Source organism: Podarcis cretensis, assembly GCF_951804945.1.
Source record: "Podarcis cretensis genome assembly, chromosome: 7".
Lineage (NCBI taxonomy): Eukaryota > Metazoa > Chordata > Lepidosauria > Squamata > Lacertidae > Podarcis > Podarcis cretensis.
The window spans coordinates 84,862,606-84,879,220 of record NC_137176.1 but is presented as its reverse complement, the minus strand read 5'-3'; the positions used below and the strand labels follow the sequence as shown (position 1 = coordinate 84,879,220).

Genomic DNA, 16,615 nt, shown 5'->3' with positions numbered 1-16,615 from the left:
CGGATTGGTGCCAAGGTACAGGAAGAGTGGGAGGCCGTAGGTCTTGATGGGCAGTGAATTTTGTTTATTTCTATTATGTTTCTATTCCACCTTCCCTCCAAGGAACTAAAGGCAGTGTACATGATTCTTTCTTCTCCCCATTTTATCACCACAAGGAAGAAGAGTCCACCCCTTCCCAAGGGAGTCCATTCCACTATCAAACAGCTCTTGCTGTGAGAAAGTTCTGATGTTCAGTTGGAATCTCCTTCCTTGTAACTTGACGCCATTGGCTCGTGTTCTACTGTCCAGAGAAGGGCTGGTTTCTCTATTGCAGTGGCGGGGTACTTGCGGTCCTGGAGATGTTGTCAGACTCCCATCTTCCATCATCCCCAACAAGTGGCCATGCTAACTTTGTTTGATGGGAGTTGGAGACCAGTAAAATCTGGAGGTGGTGGTGGGTGGTACTCATTGGGACTGGTAGGGTGGAAGGCAAAGAGGACAACAGCAGATGGAGTCAGTGGTGCCTAATTCTAGTTGTGACACTTGTCCTCTTCCCTGCTGAATTTTACAAGGGGAAGATGAAGGCTGCCTGAGAATGGTAGGGCAGTTCCTCAGTTGCCCTAATGTACCAATATCTGCTGTATGGGAGGGGCCACAGGCTTCTCAGCCTCAGTCAGTAGAGCACAAGACTCTTAATCTCAGTGTTGTGGATTCAAACACCATGTCAGACAAAAAGATTCCTGCATTACAGGCGGTTGGACTAGATGACCCTCATAGTCCCTTTCAACTCTACGATTCTACTAATAAGTTGAAATACTTCCTTATATGACATGGAACAGTATTTACATATTGCTTTTTAAATGATCAAAATGCTTCACAAACATTACCGCAATGGTCTCTACAAAGTGCGATGTCATATCAGTTTTGTTATCCCTACAGTATACTGCATTGAGGGAGAGAGGGAATAAGGCTAAGAGAGTGGACAGTGGCTTGCTAAGAGACACCTATTGATACGGCAGCAGAGGAGATGCTCTTACTTAGACCTGTACATCAAACTACGTTTCTGGTGAGGGAAAGTGAGTCTGCAATTCCCAAACTTCTCCCTCATTACCGCAGAGGCTGGAATCTTATTTGACCATTGAAAGGAAAGCTTCTGTTTTGTGTGAATGTTGTTGCATCTCATGCACAATGTTTCTAAGGAAGTAAGTCTTGTAAGCATCAGCCTTTCGGGTGTCGGAAGGGGACTAGATCTCAAGTCTTTCTTCCTCGCATGCCTAGCCAGGAAGGACATGTGAAGACCTGCATTGCTCCCCTGAGCCTCCTGTGATCATGAAAGAAGAAGCCCAAGCGTACTTCTTGTGACTCAAGCCTTCCAGATTCAGCTTATATCCACAGGACAGCATCTGCCGTGTGGAGCTGAGGAAGTCAAAATGCATATTTTGGTTTTAATATAGCACTGCTTTATTGGGAACAGAACATTTTCAAAGGATGGAGAAGGCAGATGGCTCAATGAGGACAGCTCTTACCTCCATTACTTACTTTTCTGGTAAAAAGAAAAAGGCAACCAATAACCTAGGCCCAAGAACTAGATTTCTAAAGGCACATCTACACCTGTTTGCATACACGTCAACTAAATCTTTACAGCCCCATCTCGCAAACACCTAAATTCATACATGGGAAAAAGAAAGTACACCCTATTTGAATGTTGTGGTTTTACATCACTAGGACAAAATAACAATAATCTGTTCCTTAGCAGGTCTCAAAATTAGGAAAATGCAACCTCAGGTGAACAACGCATGACAATTGACAATGTGTCATGATTTATTGAACAGACAGCTAGGACCTAAGCCATCAGCTATTCCTGACAGAGGGAAATCAGAGGAGGTAGGAAAGAGTCTTCCATTTCATGTTGAGTGGGTGAGAAAGGAGTATGTGGAATAGATCAGAGATGGCTGGAGGTCTCATACTGGTTTCAGGGGTACTTGGAGCAACCAAACCTTTTGCTGTTTCCTGCTCCAAAACTCAGTACGAAGCCAGAGGAGAAACACCATCAGTTCTCTAGTCTTCTATACATGCCAACAGCTACCACAACTGGCCTTGGTAGTCTTAACTGTTTGCTATGCTGACTGCCCACAGGGAAATGGCTCTTTCAGCAGCAAACTCGTCTGGCTAGCAACATCCAAATCAAATACCTACATCCAGAAAGCTCTCTCATTCATGCAGGCGTATACTGAATCAGGTGCTTGGTCATCACATCATTTATATTGTCTCTCAGGAACAATCTTAGAAGGTTATTATTTCCAAGTACCAGGTGTATCAGGAGTGATGCGTACAGATTTGTGATGACCAGAATGCCAACTAAGTGCCTGTGTGTTGTGTCAAGTTTCAGTCCCGGTACTTTTTGCTCTACAACCAATTCTACAATACATTCTGCTCAGTTGGAGGCCATCAACTATAATTTTGGATGTGATAGCAAGCAAGAGGAGCAGGAATTGCAACCAGCTTCTGAGTCCTTTCTTAGAATCACAGAATCATAGAATCATAGAGTTGGAAGAGACCACAAGGGCCATCGAGTCCAACCCCCTGCCAAGCAGGAAACACCATCAGAGCACTCCTGACATATGGTTGTCAAGCCTCTGCTTAAAGACCTCCAAAGAAGGAGACTCCACCACACTCCTTGGCAGCAAATTCCACTGTCGAACAGCTCTTACTGTCAGGAAGTTTTTCCTAATGTTTAGGTGGAATCTTCTTTCTTGTAGTTTGGATCCATTGCTCCAAATACAGCTTCTTGCTGTATTCTATTTTGTCCCAAACCTATCTTGTACATTAATGGCAAGGCACAGAAAAGAGAAGTGTCAGTTGCCTCCCCACACCCTCAAAAGTCACTGCTGAAATGGCTAATGGCTCAAGGAATTGGTGTGGGATGTTGTTGCTCGCATGACATTGTTGCCCCTGCTTATCTGAATGGCAAAAATCAGCCAGTGCATTTCATCAGTGCTATTTCACAGATCATGGTATAATGGCATGCCTTCTTTCTCAGTTCAGCACCACAACTGGGTCATGTAAGGCTACAGTTCTATGCACAGTTAAGATGTGCCTGAGTCTCATTGAAGTCAGAACTAGGATTCAGCCCTAGAATGAAAGCAATATATCTAGGCATGTCCACTGGGCCCTTCCATCATCACACAGATCTGGGATTGGAGATTAGATCCTTTGGGTCAGAGAACTTAGTTTCTTCTGATAGGATTGAGTCTCAACATCTCTTTTCTTAGGCAACCAAGGCTCTGGGACTTGTAACTGCATGCAAGATTGCAGCTTTAGTGCAGTAAGTATTTGGGTATGCCCTGAAGGTGCACAGTCGACTTAAATATAATTCCAGCACACTGGAAGCACAATGCTAGCAATTAAATTTTAGTACAACTTTTAAATCTCAACTCTACCACTTCTAAACATCTGCCTCCAATGAGTATCTCCAAAGTTGAATTTTCTAATTAAACACAGAGTAAAACAAAAACAAGAAGAATGTTGCCGGTTGCCTCTGCAGCAGCACGAGGCCATTCAGCCTGTGATTGATAACTGCAGGGTGGAACACCACAGCTTTGGTGCTCTCAGCCTCTCAGAAAGGTACTACGGCTTTCATGTGTGAAATCATTTCTCTGCAACACACTTGTTTTGCTTTAGACTACAGTCATTCTTTATTGGTCTCAGGTGCTTAATTTAGCCTTCAACTGTATGAGCACTGTGGCTTCGAAACTTCTCCAGAATCACATCATTTGCTTATAGGTGCGTTTGCAGAAAAAGATGATTCTGTACACATTCCTCCTACTACAAACAAACGAATAAAACCCACAGCCCTATTCGCCATTTGCAAAGAGTGTGTGGTAATGAAGAGAAGGGCTTTATACCCCAAAGCATTGGTTGTATGGCACCAAGCAAGCTGTTGTGGTAAGGATGTGTGTATAAGAGGTACATCTTCAGGCAAATTTACAGGAGGGCAAATGGGGCACTTGCTCAGGGCAGCAAATCTGAGGAGGCGGTGACGATGCCCCAGTTTTCCCTACTGTAAATATGTCTCTTACTGGAAGTTCCCTTCCCACACAACAGGAAGGTGCAGAAGCCTTGTGATGCTCAGCACCATGCTGTGAGTTTGCCCCAGTCGCTCTCTTTCTCCCTGCTCAACCTTGTCTCTGCATCAGTCACCTGGACTCCCTTGAAGGATTCCTCAACGCCCATCTGAACTCCAGAGCAGGACAAACTCTGGACCGGAGAGAGGAAAGGAGAGGGGGGACATTTTGTGCCCTGGCTGGGAGTGTGATCTGTTGGTCTCCTTTGGGTAAATTGCCTTGGGAGAGTGTACTGGAGAAGACAGTGCTGGCCTCTTGTAGGCACCCTTTCGCCACTTGGGTGATATGCATTCCAGCCAAATGCCAGGTTTCCATTTACAGTTAAGGAACAGGAACCATCCCTAAAGCTACACTAATCACACACAAATATTAATTCTAGCAATACCATTAGGTCCAAAATTGTTCTTTGGAGACAGCGCCACTCAGTCATTTGGACCAGACCTTAAAATGGTTCCAAAACTGCCTCAGTATCCTGCAGCCATCATGAGTTGAGATCCCAGACTCTACAAAGCCAGCTAGCTGTTGCTCCATCAGTAACTGACCTGGCCTGAAGCAACAGTGTTAGCACAATCCTACCATGTTGAGTTTACTCAGGCAGCTAGTGTGAATACAAATCAACCTCAAAGTCAACATGTCTGTACATTCCTTTAGATCGGTAAGCATTTGTGCAAAATGACTAACTCAATATCAATCAGTTTTGTAAAATCTGTTAAGCCTTTTCTCATATCGGATCAGATTGAGAACCTGGAGGGCAGCCAACCGTCAGTTGACGGTTGACCAACCGTCATTCATGCAGTGAAAAGGAAGCATTTCAGTGGCAATGGGCAGGTACGTAGCCACTCCTTCCCCTCCCTTTTTCTGTAACCTTGTCACATAATCCAAATTTTAGTAACAAAGCTCATTCTCTGCCATGTTAACTCTCTGCAGCATCTGTCACTGCTATGAATGGTTGATCATAAGTACCTCGGTAGTCATCTCAGTGCTATTAAGCAGATGGCAGTGCTAAATCCAAATGATGTAGTACATCTCCCCGGTGGACTTTGTTTCCATACTCTACCATTATTCCACAATTCCTCTGTGATAAATCTTATGTATTCTGGAGAACATTAAATAGTGAGCAGACATAGGCAATTGATTTATTAGCAGCAGTCTGCATTTGCCCCGTTACCAGTCTTTGGAAACACTTGTGTGGAAAACATGGGAAGCCCTCAAGGCACATAGACCGCTGGCCTCATTTTGTGTAATGTAATGTTTCTAAACAGATTCCACGTTTCAGCACAATTTGTCTTTGCAAAGTGCTAAATTGCAGTTTGCAGGAGGGATATATATATATATATATATATATATATATATATATATACACACACACACACACACACACACACATACAAACAAACCAAAGAGACCCAGACTTTCCATTTGGTTCTAGGAGGGATTTGGTGATTAAATTGCTCTAGTATGGTTACTAGAACAATTGAAGAACAGAATTCTTGTGACTCTAAATCTGAGTAACTGGGATCAAGGAGAATTACGATGTCCCAATAAATATATTGAGCACAGGGAAGTGATCAAAGCCAGCATAGGCATTCAGGATGCATGCATCAACGCAGGGAGGAGGCTAGGGTTTACAGGGCGTTTAAACTTCTCCAGTTCAATGGCCAGCTAAATTTTGCAGAAAACCAAGTCATGCATCTATATACAACAGTTTAAGATGAGACTTGCTCAACCCATCACACAAAACGTAACTGCCAATCTCTCATATAGCCATCTGGCTGTTTTGCTTTTCTTAACCCGGTATTGAAAACATAGCTTTCGACAGTCTGGAAATCAAACAGCTTGTCCCAAATCACCAGAGAGCAATGTAAACAAGTGCCTGGTAGTATACAGCCTTAGAAATCTACACCAATATTGTTGTTCTCTCCTCTTTCATTGTGGCACACTGGACTGGCTTAGCACTGGCTTGTCTCATTAAACATGTGTAAATTGTTGTGGCTAATTTCCACTGAATGTTATCCCTCAACATTAAAGAGTTACGTCATCTTTCTCACTTTAGTCAATGGAGCCGAGTGACTACAGCCAGCACAAATCACAGCAGGGCCAATTTGCATTCTAATCAGCTGCCAAAAGTAATTCCTTTAGAAGTCCACTACATTGCCATGAGTTATGTTGCTGGGAACCTACTTCCTTAGGGCCAGTGAAAAGGCATACTGATAGCTAGACTGCAGGAACCCAAAATGATGCTTACTTTGCAAGCCATCCCAATCCAACCAATGTGGGATCTCCATAGCTAAAAATACATGAATGGATTTTTAACAAAAGGGTCTTTTAGCTGAGTTGTACAAGGAAGCTTGCGATTAACTTCTCCGTGAAAATCCAGAGACTACCCCAAACTTAACAGCTATCCACTAGCACAAAAGCCATGAAAGGTTGAAGATTTGTGTATAATAAGGTATCACATCTATTTATTTAGTTCACTTTAAAATAGTATAAAACTTTTGCTTTTGCTGAAAAAACCCCACATGTGGGCTGGTTTAGTTACGTAATAGGATGTCCACTATCACACTCCTGTCCAAAGGTGTGGTCACTAGTAGTTGCGGGGATGGGGGCTCCCATCTGACGCCCAGTCACCTGCACCACTGCCGCGTGCCGCAACAGAGAGAGAGAGGTGAGGCAGGGGCAAGCCTGACATGGGGCAAATGCACTTGTGAGAGCTCTGAATTAGCTCAAATGGTGCATTTTCATCTTGCTGACTTCCCTGCTGCCTTGCCCCTCTTGTGTGCATCAGTGCTGTGGGCGAACAGAGGTCAAGTGAGTGCCACGCACCCTCAGCCCCCACACAGCCATCTGCTCTTCAATACGGTCTGCTCATATCAACCAGTGGGAGAGGTATGTTGGAAATGGAATATTTGCTTCTGTTGCATGTTACATTTGTAAAGCCCTAAACGGCCTCGGTCCAGTATACCTGAAGGAGCGTCTCCACCCCCATTATTCTGCCCGGACGCTGAGGTCCAGCGCCGAGAGCCTTCTGGCGGTTCCCTCATTGCGAGAAGCAAAGCTACAGGGAACCAGGCAGAGGGCCTTCTCGGTAGTGGCGCCCGCCCTGTGGAACATCCTTCCAGCAGATGTCAAAGCGATAAACAACTATCTGACATTCAGAAGACATCTTAAGGCAGCCCTGTTCAGGGAAGTTTTTAACGTGTGATATTTTGCTGTATTTTTGGTTTCTATGGAAGCCGCCCAGAGTGGCTGGGGAGGCCCAGCCAGATGGGCGGGGTATAAATAATAAATTATTATTATTATTATTATTATTATTATTATTATTATTATTATTGTCAAAAACAAATGGCAACCAAGACCATGCAGAGGTGGGCAGGATGTGACCTAGAGAGGAAGCACTTCATCTCATGAAGGTATCACAGCATCTCTTGTGTGGAAAAGGACCTAGATTCCGTTTTTCACGTTTTGGGAGGTGGCAGAGAGATATTTCTAAATTTGTCTGGCAGGGCAAAAAGCCCAGAATCAAGTTTAAGATATTAACTGATGCTAAAGAAAGAGGGGGCTTTGCCCTGCCAGACTTAAAGTTGTACTATGAATCAGCAGCTTTCTGCTGGTTGAAGGACTGGCTACTTCTTGAAAACACTGATGTTTTAGATTTGGAAGGATTTAACAATGCTTTTGGTTGGCATGCATATTTGTGGTATGACAAGGTTAAAATACATAAGGCTTTCAAGAATCATGTTGTCAGAAAAGCAGTGTTCAATGTCTGGTCGAAATATAAAGATTTATTGGAAAACAAGACCCCAAGGTGGTTATCACCAATGGAGGCTAAGGCCCCGAAAAGACTCAATATGGAGGCCAAATGGCCGAAATATTGGGAAATAATAGAAAAAGATGGAGACAATTGGAGGTTGCAGAGTATGGAGAAAATAAAGGATAAAGTGCGAGATTGGTTACATTATGCTCAGATTAAAGAAGTTTTTAAGTTGGATAAAAAGATAGGATTCCAGGTGGAAAAATCAAAGTTAGAAACAGAACTGTTAGAACCCAGCTCTAAGATACTTTCAAGAATGTATAACCTGCTGTTAAAATGGAATACACAGGATGAAACGGTCAAATCAGCTATGATAAAATGGGCACAGGACATAGGGTATAACATTATGTTTGCTGACTGGGAAAAGTTATGGACCACAGGTTTGAGATTTACGGCATGTAATGCCTTGAAAGAAAATATTATGAAAATGATATATAGGTGGTACATGACTCCAGTCAAGCTTGCAAAGATATACCATTTATCTGATAATAAATGTTGGAAGTGTAAAGAAGCTGAAGGAACATTCTTTCACCTCTGGTGGACTTGCCCTAGGGTGAAGGTTTTCTGGGAAATGATATATAATGAGTTGAAAAAGGTATTTAAGTATACCTTCCCTAAGAAACCAGAGGCCTTTCTCTTGGGCATTGTCGGCCAGAGTGTGCAAAAGAAGGATCAAACTTTTTTTATGTATGCTACGACAGCAGCAAGGATAAAGGTAAAGGTAAAGGTACCCCTGCCCATACGGGCCAGTCTTGACAGACTCTGGGGTTGTGCGCCCATCTCACTTAAGAGGCCAGGGGCCAGCGCTGTCCGGAGACACTTCCGGGTCACGTGGCCAGCGTGACATCGCTGCTCTGGCGAGCCAGAGCCGCACACGGAAACGCCGTTTACCTTCCCGCTGGTAAGCGGTCCCTATTTATCTACTTGCACCTGGAGGTGCTTGATACTTATCGCTAAATGCTGGAAAACCCAAGATTTGCCCACACTGGAAGAATGGCAGATGCAACTGATGGACTATATGGAACTGGCGGAGATGACTGGCAGAATCTGAGACCTGGGAGAAGAACTGGTGGAGGAGGACTGGAAGAAATTTAAGGATTATCTACAAAAATATTGTAAATTGTATGAATGTTAAGAAAGATGTAAGATTAGTAATTATATGGCTTCAATAAATTAGTTATAAAGAATACAAATTTAAGTGTAATTGGAAGAAAAGACAAATTTTGGTTAAATAGTCTTTTATAATTAAATCTCTAAAAGAGTGATTTTAAATTCCAAAATTTGACATTTAATCTTGGGAAATTATATTATATGAATGGAATCATCTTAATAATTTGCCAGCAAAATTTATGAGCTTAGAATGCAGGAACAAGAGGTGTGAGGAAGTCCTAGGATGAGAATGAAATGTGGATATTGGAAAATACTATGTTATTATGTATGTTTTTTATTGTTTTAAATTTTTTAATAAATATTATAAAATAAAAAAAAAATAGATTCCGTTTTTCACATCCCCTGCTGAAAGGGCCAGATAGCAGGTGACAGGGATGGACAGATCAGCTGATTTCCACTTCATTTCAGTTTTGCATGTGTTGGCATGGAACGAGGGAACCCACAAATATTCACATTGTGTGCATCTTTCTAAAAAAATAAGGTTTTTTTCAATGCTTTCATATGCATCCCCCCAATTAAAATGTAAACATTTTTTGGGGCTTGAACTGCGCCATAAAATTATGAGAACTGTGTAGTCCAGCTAACAACTGCATTCCAATCAGTGTTTAAGTGTGGGGACTGCAAATTGGATCTGTTTGCTTTAAAATGGGGACCGGATTAAATTCTCCTCCATCTGTAGCTGGCGAAGGGGAAGACCTGAAATCCTGAACAGTCACTGCCAGAGGCAGCAGACAATATTAGGCTGTGATATAGTACTGAATAGACAGTCTTGAGTGGCTTAAACAGTTGTTCCACTCCTACACCAGGGATGAATCTTCTGTCTGTTATCAAAGATGGGTATTTCAAGACTGATCACAAATCAAAACCACTTACCCCAGTAATATATGGTGACTCATGCAACCATTCTAAATGAATTAAGCCATCTTCCTTACCTTTGTGCTGAAGTACTATAGCTGTTATCATAGGAATCGTAGCTCTGTTCATCGTATGAAGTGCCATATCCATCGTCATAGTCCTGGGGAAACAATTTCAATACAAAGGCGGCATTACAATTCAAGGAACTACTACAGAACTCAGAACACCACCTATTTTTCCCCAGTCAAAATGACATCTCCAGGAATATAAATTTACTGAAGGTGTTCTGGACCTTGGTTAAACAGGCCCTGAGCACAAGTAGGTCCACAACTGGTTCTGTGTACCAAAGGAGTCTCTGGACTTCTGTTTCTTCAACAGCAATCCCTCATGCAACATGGTAAAGAGATAAGTTGGTGACATGAATTTCCATTCCAAGAAAAAGACAACAAGAACTTGTCTGGGCAAGCCAAATAGTTCTTTGGCTCAACAATGGAAGGCTCTTGAACAGATAGTGGACCACAAACTTTCTCACCATGGGCAACCGTCCTGTTTAATCTGGTGAGTAATCTGAAGGCACGTACTTACTGCTCTCCCTGAAAACACCTTTTAATGGAGACATTGAAGTCACTGTAGCTGATCTCAGTCAAGAGTAGTGAAGTGTTCTGCTTAATCCTTTAGAGGAAAGGGCCAAACTGAGGTGGTTACACTAAACTTTGGGGTTGGGGATTATGAGAGAAACAGTAAGTAACCGTCTCTATAAGAGGGTGATTTAACTTAATGGTATTCTTGAACACAGCACCAAAACAGAATGTAAGAAACTGATCTCTCACGTTATCTTGCAACTCACAGACTCCCTTTAAATAGCAATCAAGTAGAGCTCAAGGATGCTTTAAAGTTTGCCCTTAATTAGATTTGACATCTTCCTGTTAATGTTTTCTGTGTTTGAGGTTTCAAGTGCAGCACGTTTATTCCTATTTGGCCAGTTCTGCATATAAATTGATATACTTTGATTTCTTTTTTTTAAAAAAATGTATCCCAGAGATATGAATCCGAGGAGAAATTAGACCCGCCATTGGGTTTCTGAAATGCAAAACAACCTGCAGTCCTAGAGAATTATGTCTGGTTAGGTGTGTGTGTTGGAAGAAGGGAGAGTTGTATAATTCTGTTGCTGTGATGCCTTATAAAAATTGAAGTGAAAATGTTTGGCTATGTTACAAAAGGTCACCTAATAGCAATGAAGCTGGAATTCTGTGTTTATGGAGTGCCACACTGGTTCCCTCCTATCCTGCTGCTGCTCTCAATAGGAAATCTCTCTGTTTTTAGCTGAGTTAGTGGAGCTATGGGGAAAACAGGTTTTCAGGTTCCTTAGAAAGCCTCCTGTGGGACAGCCACCTCACACATTCCATTTTTAAACATACACTTAATGTAAAGTGTGATGGTGATAAGCAGGTGCTCAGAAATGCATTACGCCACTGTATACAGGAAACCCAGGTTTAATGCTGCACGATGTGTGACAACAGCCTTGGAAACTGCACATTTGCAACCCCTAATGGCTGCCTGGGCTTGCAGAAGTGAAGGGAAGCATACTTGGGCTTCTGCCACCAGGCTAGGGGACCTAAGGCCACTTGAAGGGCTACTTCCACAGTGTTGCAAGAACAATACCATGACCAGAGGAAGTCCAGCGTGATCCCATCTGTTGGTCAGAGGAGCAGGGAACTGGCTTTCCTCTTCCCTGCTAGAAAGAACACTATTCCTATGCTTGCTTTCTACTTCCTTACCCTGTTCCTTTTGCATCATGTCTATTTGACTGTGTATGTTTGGCCTCTGTGCAGCACTCAGAAAATGTTTGCCACTTGGTATGTGAAAAATATAAATAGCAAACTCCCCCCCCCCATGTTTCTCAGCTGATGGAGAGCTATAAACAGAAGAAACCAGCCCTCCAATCAGAATATGAGGTGGTCGGCTTCTTTCTCTTATTAACCACACCTAGAACGACCCATGTTCCTGTTGCATAAATGCTCAGGTTTCTATGAGTCACCCGACCAGGTTCCCACCAACTACTGGAGAGCTGAACTGGCCTGAGCAGAGCTATTTGAGACCATAACACCATTGCTGCATTATTTTCTATTGTGTCCTTTTTTATACATAGCTTTGCCACGTTGGGTCCTCATTAACTACTGTAAAATAATCATGTTTATTATAATAATTAATCATGCTCTCTTATGAGTCAGTTTACTTCTGTAAACTGCAGGTGGCTGCGCCATTTTCTAATGGGAGCCATTCCTGGAACTGCCCACCATTTTAATTTGCCCAAAATGCAATGCCTATGCTTGTTTCCCATTCAAAAAGGATGCCATACACTGGGGCGGGGGGGGGGGGGGACGGGACGGGACGACAAACCAAACCAAAAACCAAATAATAATTATAATAAACAGCTGTGCTGGGGCCCGGCAAGGAGGGTGGTAACAGGATCTGTGTGTGTCATTGTTTTGCAAAGGCTCTCTTGTGTCAGGTTATTTCCTTTATGCGTCTAAGAAAGTCTTAATTTGGCTAATAACACAGTGAGGTATATGCTCAGTCTTAACGTTCAGTCCTAACAGGTTTGTTTTCCAACAGATGTTGCTAACAGTGAGGCAGAGTGTGCCATGGGAGCACTTTGTAAAAAATGGATCTAATGAGAAACAGTTGGTTTGAGCATCGTTAATAAACATCCAAATATATTCATCAATTACCTTGACACAGTATGTTAAGGCAGGTTAGATTTATGGTATGGGGATATATCCTGAAAATCACTTCCCTGGGGAGAACAGCCATGGGCAGAGTAGGTATGATATAATCACTACGATATAATCCCATGGAAATGTTGCCCCTAACAAACTTCTTAGGGAAGTGGAACTACTAAGAGGACCCCTTCCGTTGATTGTAACATCCAAGGGGGTCTGGAGGGAAAGAGGTTGTCTTTTGGATATTTGGGGCCCAAGCCATGTAGGGCTTTAAACCTCAATGTGAGCACCTTGAATTGGGCCAGGAAACAAACCGGAGACCAGATAGATGGACCATTGGTCTGTTTCAGTACAGGACAGCTTCCTGCAGTTTAAGGTGGGTTCTACTTACGTATTCTCCATAGGTATCTTGTGCTGGAGGAGGAGGAAGGGGTCGGTAGCCTGCAGATGGTGGAACCCCTCTTGCTCTGGGAGTTAAAAGACCCCGGCCACGAGTGATGGGACCTCTACCAGGAGGTATTCCTCTGGGTGCGGGTGCCCCTCTTGGGATGCCTGCAGGTGGGGGTGGCACACCTCCGCGAGTTCTAAGAACAAGAGAGTAACTTATATTAAAATGGCACGTTCCAATTCTTCCCTATCATAAAAAAACAAAAACATTACGTGACTATCAGAACCAGACAAAGCCCTCTAAACTGGGAGCCAGCTTAAAGAACTTTTCTGGAGATGAAATTTGAAGCAGGAAATGAGAGTAAATTCAACACTTATTTGAAAGGAGAAGTAAATGAACGGTGCTATGTGGGCAAGCCTGTGCCCATGTTGCAACCAAGTGAAGGTGCCACTAGGGTAAGTAGGTCTGCTTTTAGGTAGCCGATGCCTCTGTTTGAGAATTGCTCATCATCATGAAGTTCTCCTTACGCTGTTTCCAGAGACTTGGGTACATCCTGTAGTTAGGATGGGCACATTCTGGAGCTTCCTCCCCCTGTGAAATCCTACTAGCCAGTAATGAAGTACAAAGTAAGTCCACAAGTTATATGGAGGTTACATTCCAGGGACTGCGCCCAAAACCAGAATTGTGTAGTCAAGACTCATTGGTGGGTGGGACTGCCAAAGTCATCTTCCCAAGAACGCTGCCTCCTTTTTAATTTTTTGCCATGTGTGCAAATCTGGATGCAAGCTGAATGCACACTAGCTGCATGCACGTAAGTTATGGGTTTACTGTAGCAGCAGAGTTCCCCCTTTCCATGGCATGCATGGAACAGAAGTCACAAAGTCATTGTTTTTGGTTTTTGCAATGTGCACACCCACCCACCCACCCACAAAAACACACTTAGGTGTCATGTGCATGCCCACAGGGCAATTATATTTTATTTTCTGCACAAAGGTTCTTCCCACTTAGGAATTCAAAATGCAAACAAAGGGTAGTACATATATTCAGATACAAAACACACATTCCTCCAACAGGGAAGCCACACAAGTGGTGACCTGTGCAACTGCTCAACAAGCAAGACACGGATAGATTTAATGGCAGGGAGCCAACCTTCATGTTCTTTCCTTGTCTTCGGAGTGCTTATTCTCCCTCCTCCCATTACAGAGTATATTCAATCACTTCCAAGTATCTGTTATGTGTTCTAATTCAAACCAGCATAATATTAAGTGTGTTTTGTGGGAGGGAGAGTTATTGGTTGGTTTGGGGGGGGGGGTTTAATGATGTATTTTGTGTTTTTATGTTGTGAATTTCCCTGCAATCTTCGGATGAATGTCGGTATACAAATTTAATAAATAATCAACAGCAATTATGTAAGTCAGCAAGAGATACTCACCTGTATGACCATTTCTCCCGTTTTGACTGCTAACCTCATTTGTAAAACAGACGCAAGTGTCCAGCAGATAAATCGGCCACTTTATAATGACATGCTGCTTGGAATTAGTATGCAAATACGCTAGTGATGGGCTCGTGAAATGTCCCCCTAATCTCAATAAGCAATCATCATCAAAACCCTTTTGGGGAGTTGAAAGCCTCCAGCTTCATCAGCCCTCAAGCATGCAACGTATATCAATATGAATACAAGATGTTTCGCAGATTTCAAATAATGTTTTATGTGTGTGCCACTTGCAACCATATGGTTCCCTCTCTTGAGCGCAATGGCACAGATGACCAAGAGTTAATTTTAATTCTAGTTTGAGATTTAAGCATTTCCACCTTATCGAGCGTGTTTCTGTAGGAGAACGTTGGAACAGTTGATCAGCAGCAGTTGAGGTTACCTTCTTTTAACTTTGACAGGTTCAAACCCCCTGAACATCATTATGACATCAGGTGAACTTCAGGTAGATGGATTGGCCTACGGATGGGCTGAGGGAAATCCAGTTCCCTATCCTTGCATCAATTTAGACCATGACATTGGCCAGAGGACAACTTTAAAGGTAAAAGGTAAAGGGACCCCTGACCATTAGGTCCAGTCGTGACCGACTCTGGGATTGCGGAGCTCATCTCGCTTTATTGGCCAAGGGAGCTGGCGTACAGCTTCTGGGTCATGTGGCCAGCATGACTAAGCCGCTTCTGGCGAACCAGAGCAGCGTATGGAAACGCCGTTTACCTTCCTGCCAGAGCGGTACCTATTTATCTACTTGCACTTTGACAAGCTTTCGAACTGCTAGGTTGGCAGGAGCAGGGACCAAGCAACGGGAGCTCATCCCTTCACAGGGATTCGAACCACTGACCTTCTGATCGGCAAGTCCCAGGCTCTGTGGTTTAACCCACAGCGCCACCCTGAGGACTACTGTATCACAAAGGCTGCTTCTCCATGGGCAACAATCAATGTTAAAAATAGCATGCATGAGGATTTGAGCCTTGTGTGTGAAAATGCCCTGGTTTGCTGGTCTATAGCACACTCTACTCCTTTGCTCAGCTTCTTAGATGGCTCTAACTCTAATAGGTAAAGACAACTTGGGGAACCAATCCAATTTGTTTCAACCACTTCAGCTGATTGGATCAATTGCTGATGCCTCTTTCATTCCCCTCCTATTTTCTCCCTCCTTAACCTTTAACCAGAAAGGAAATCTGCCCTTTATGCTTTTGGTTGTAAAAAAATGCAGCACAGGGGAACCCCCCCCAAAAAAACTGAACTGAACCTAAACAATTTGTCCTAATTAATATGCACATCAGCATTATCTGTTCTATTTTTATATTGTTTCCTTTGATGTTCAAATCCAACTTCCAGGTACCTGAAATCTTATATTTTGTTCAAGCTTTCTGATGCATGCTTATGCAAGTTATGATACAGCTGTTCAAGATCTCCTTTGTTTTAGATCCATTCCAGAAAGATTCACAGGACCAGTATGGAGTCTTGTCATCACTGTATTATATATTCTGCAAATTCGCCTCTCTCTTCCCAAACAAACCAAAACAAGTTCCTAGATCTCACAGTGACAAAAAGAAAGATGAAGTGTACCTGGCGAAGGCTCAGATGACTGAAGTGACATGGTCAGGATTTTGTGATACGTGTAGAGCATCTGTGGCATAACCCCCTCCTCCACATTGTAAGTTTTCACAGACGTACAACTTTGAGGGTGGGGGAATATCTATATAGATTTAGCATGAGCTATACATCCTGTGCAGGCTGGTGTTCCACTGACTTGAACATTCAAGCTTTCCTTTAAGCAACAGCAATGGCCTCCAGCTGCACATACTAAAATCCTGTGACGTTAACATCTGTGATATTATCCTTTCATTCCTGTGAATGCATCAGGATTACAAAAAACAACAATAGCATCCTACCAATCATTTTATGTTCTACTTATTACTACTGATCGCTGCTTGCATAACTATCAAAACAGAGACAAACAAGTAGGTACTCTTGACAATTCATGTGTATGTGTGTGTGTTTGTATGTATGTGTGGATTGTGTGGACACAGAGGAAAAATCAGACAACCTCCCCAACATCTTTGAAATGGT

The 16,615-nt window shown here is 42.9% G+C and overlaps 1 protein-coding gene across 2 annotated transcripts in view; it reads right to left on the bottom strand.

The window, feature by feature from the left end:
• Positions 1–16,615, bottom strand: part of KHDRBS3 (KH RNA binding domain containing, signal transduction associated 3) — a 121,255-nt gene that overhangs the window by 20,596 nt on the left and 84,044 nt on the right. For both annotated transcript variants that reach the window (XR_013840888.1, XM_079984462.1), the window contains exons 6-7: positions 13,054–13,246; positions 10,017–10,099 (exon numbers count right to left, since the gene is read on the bottom strand). Coding sequence is in view for 1 of the 2 variants with exons in the window: in XM_079984462.1 (XP_079840588.1) it covers positions 10,017–10,099; positions 13,054–13,246 (276 nt within the window). In the remaining variant the exon portion in view is untranslated. The remainder of the gene's footprint in view (positions 1–10,016; positions 10,100–13,053; positions 13,247–16,615) is intronic.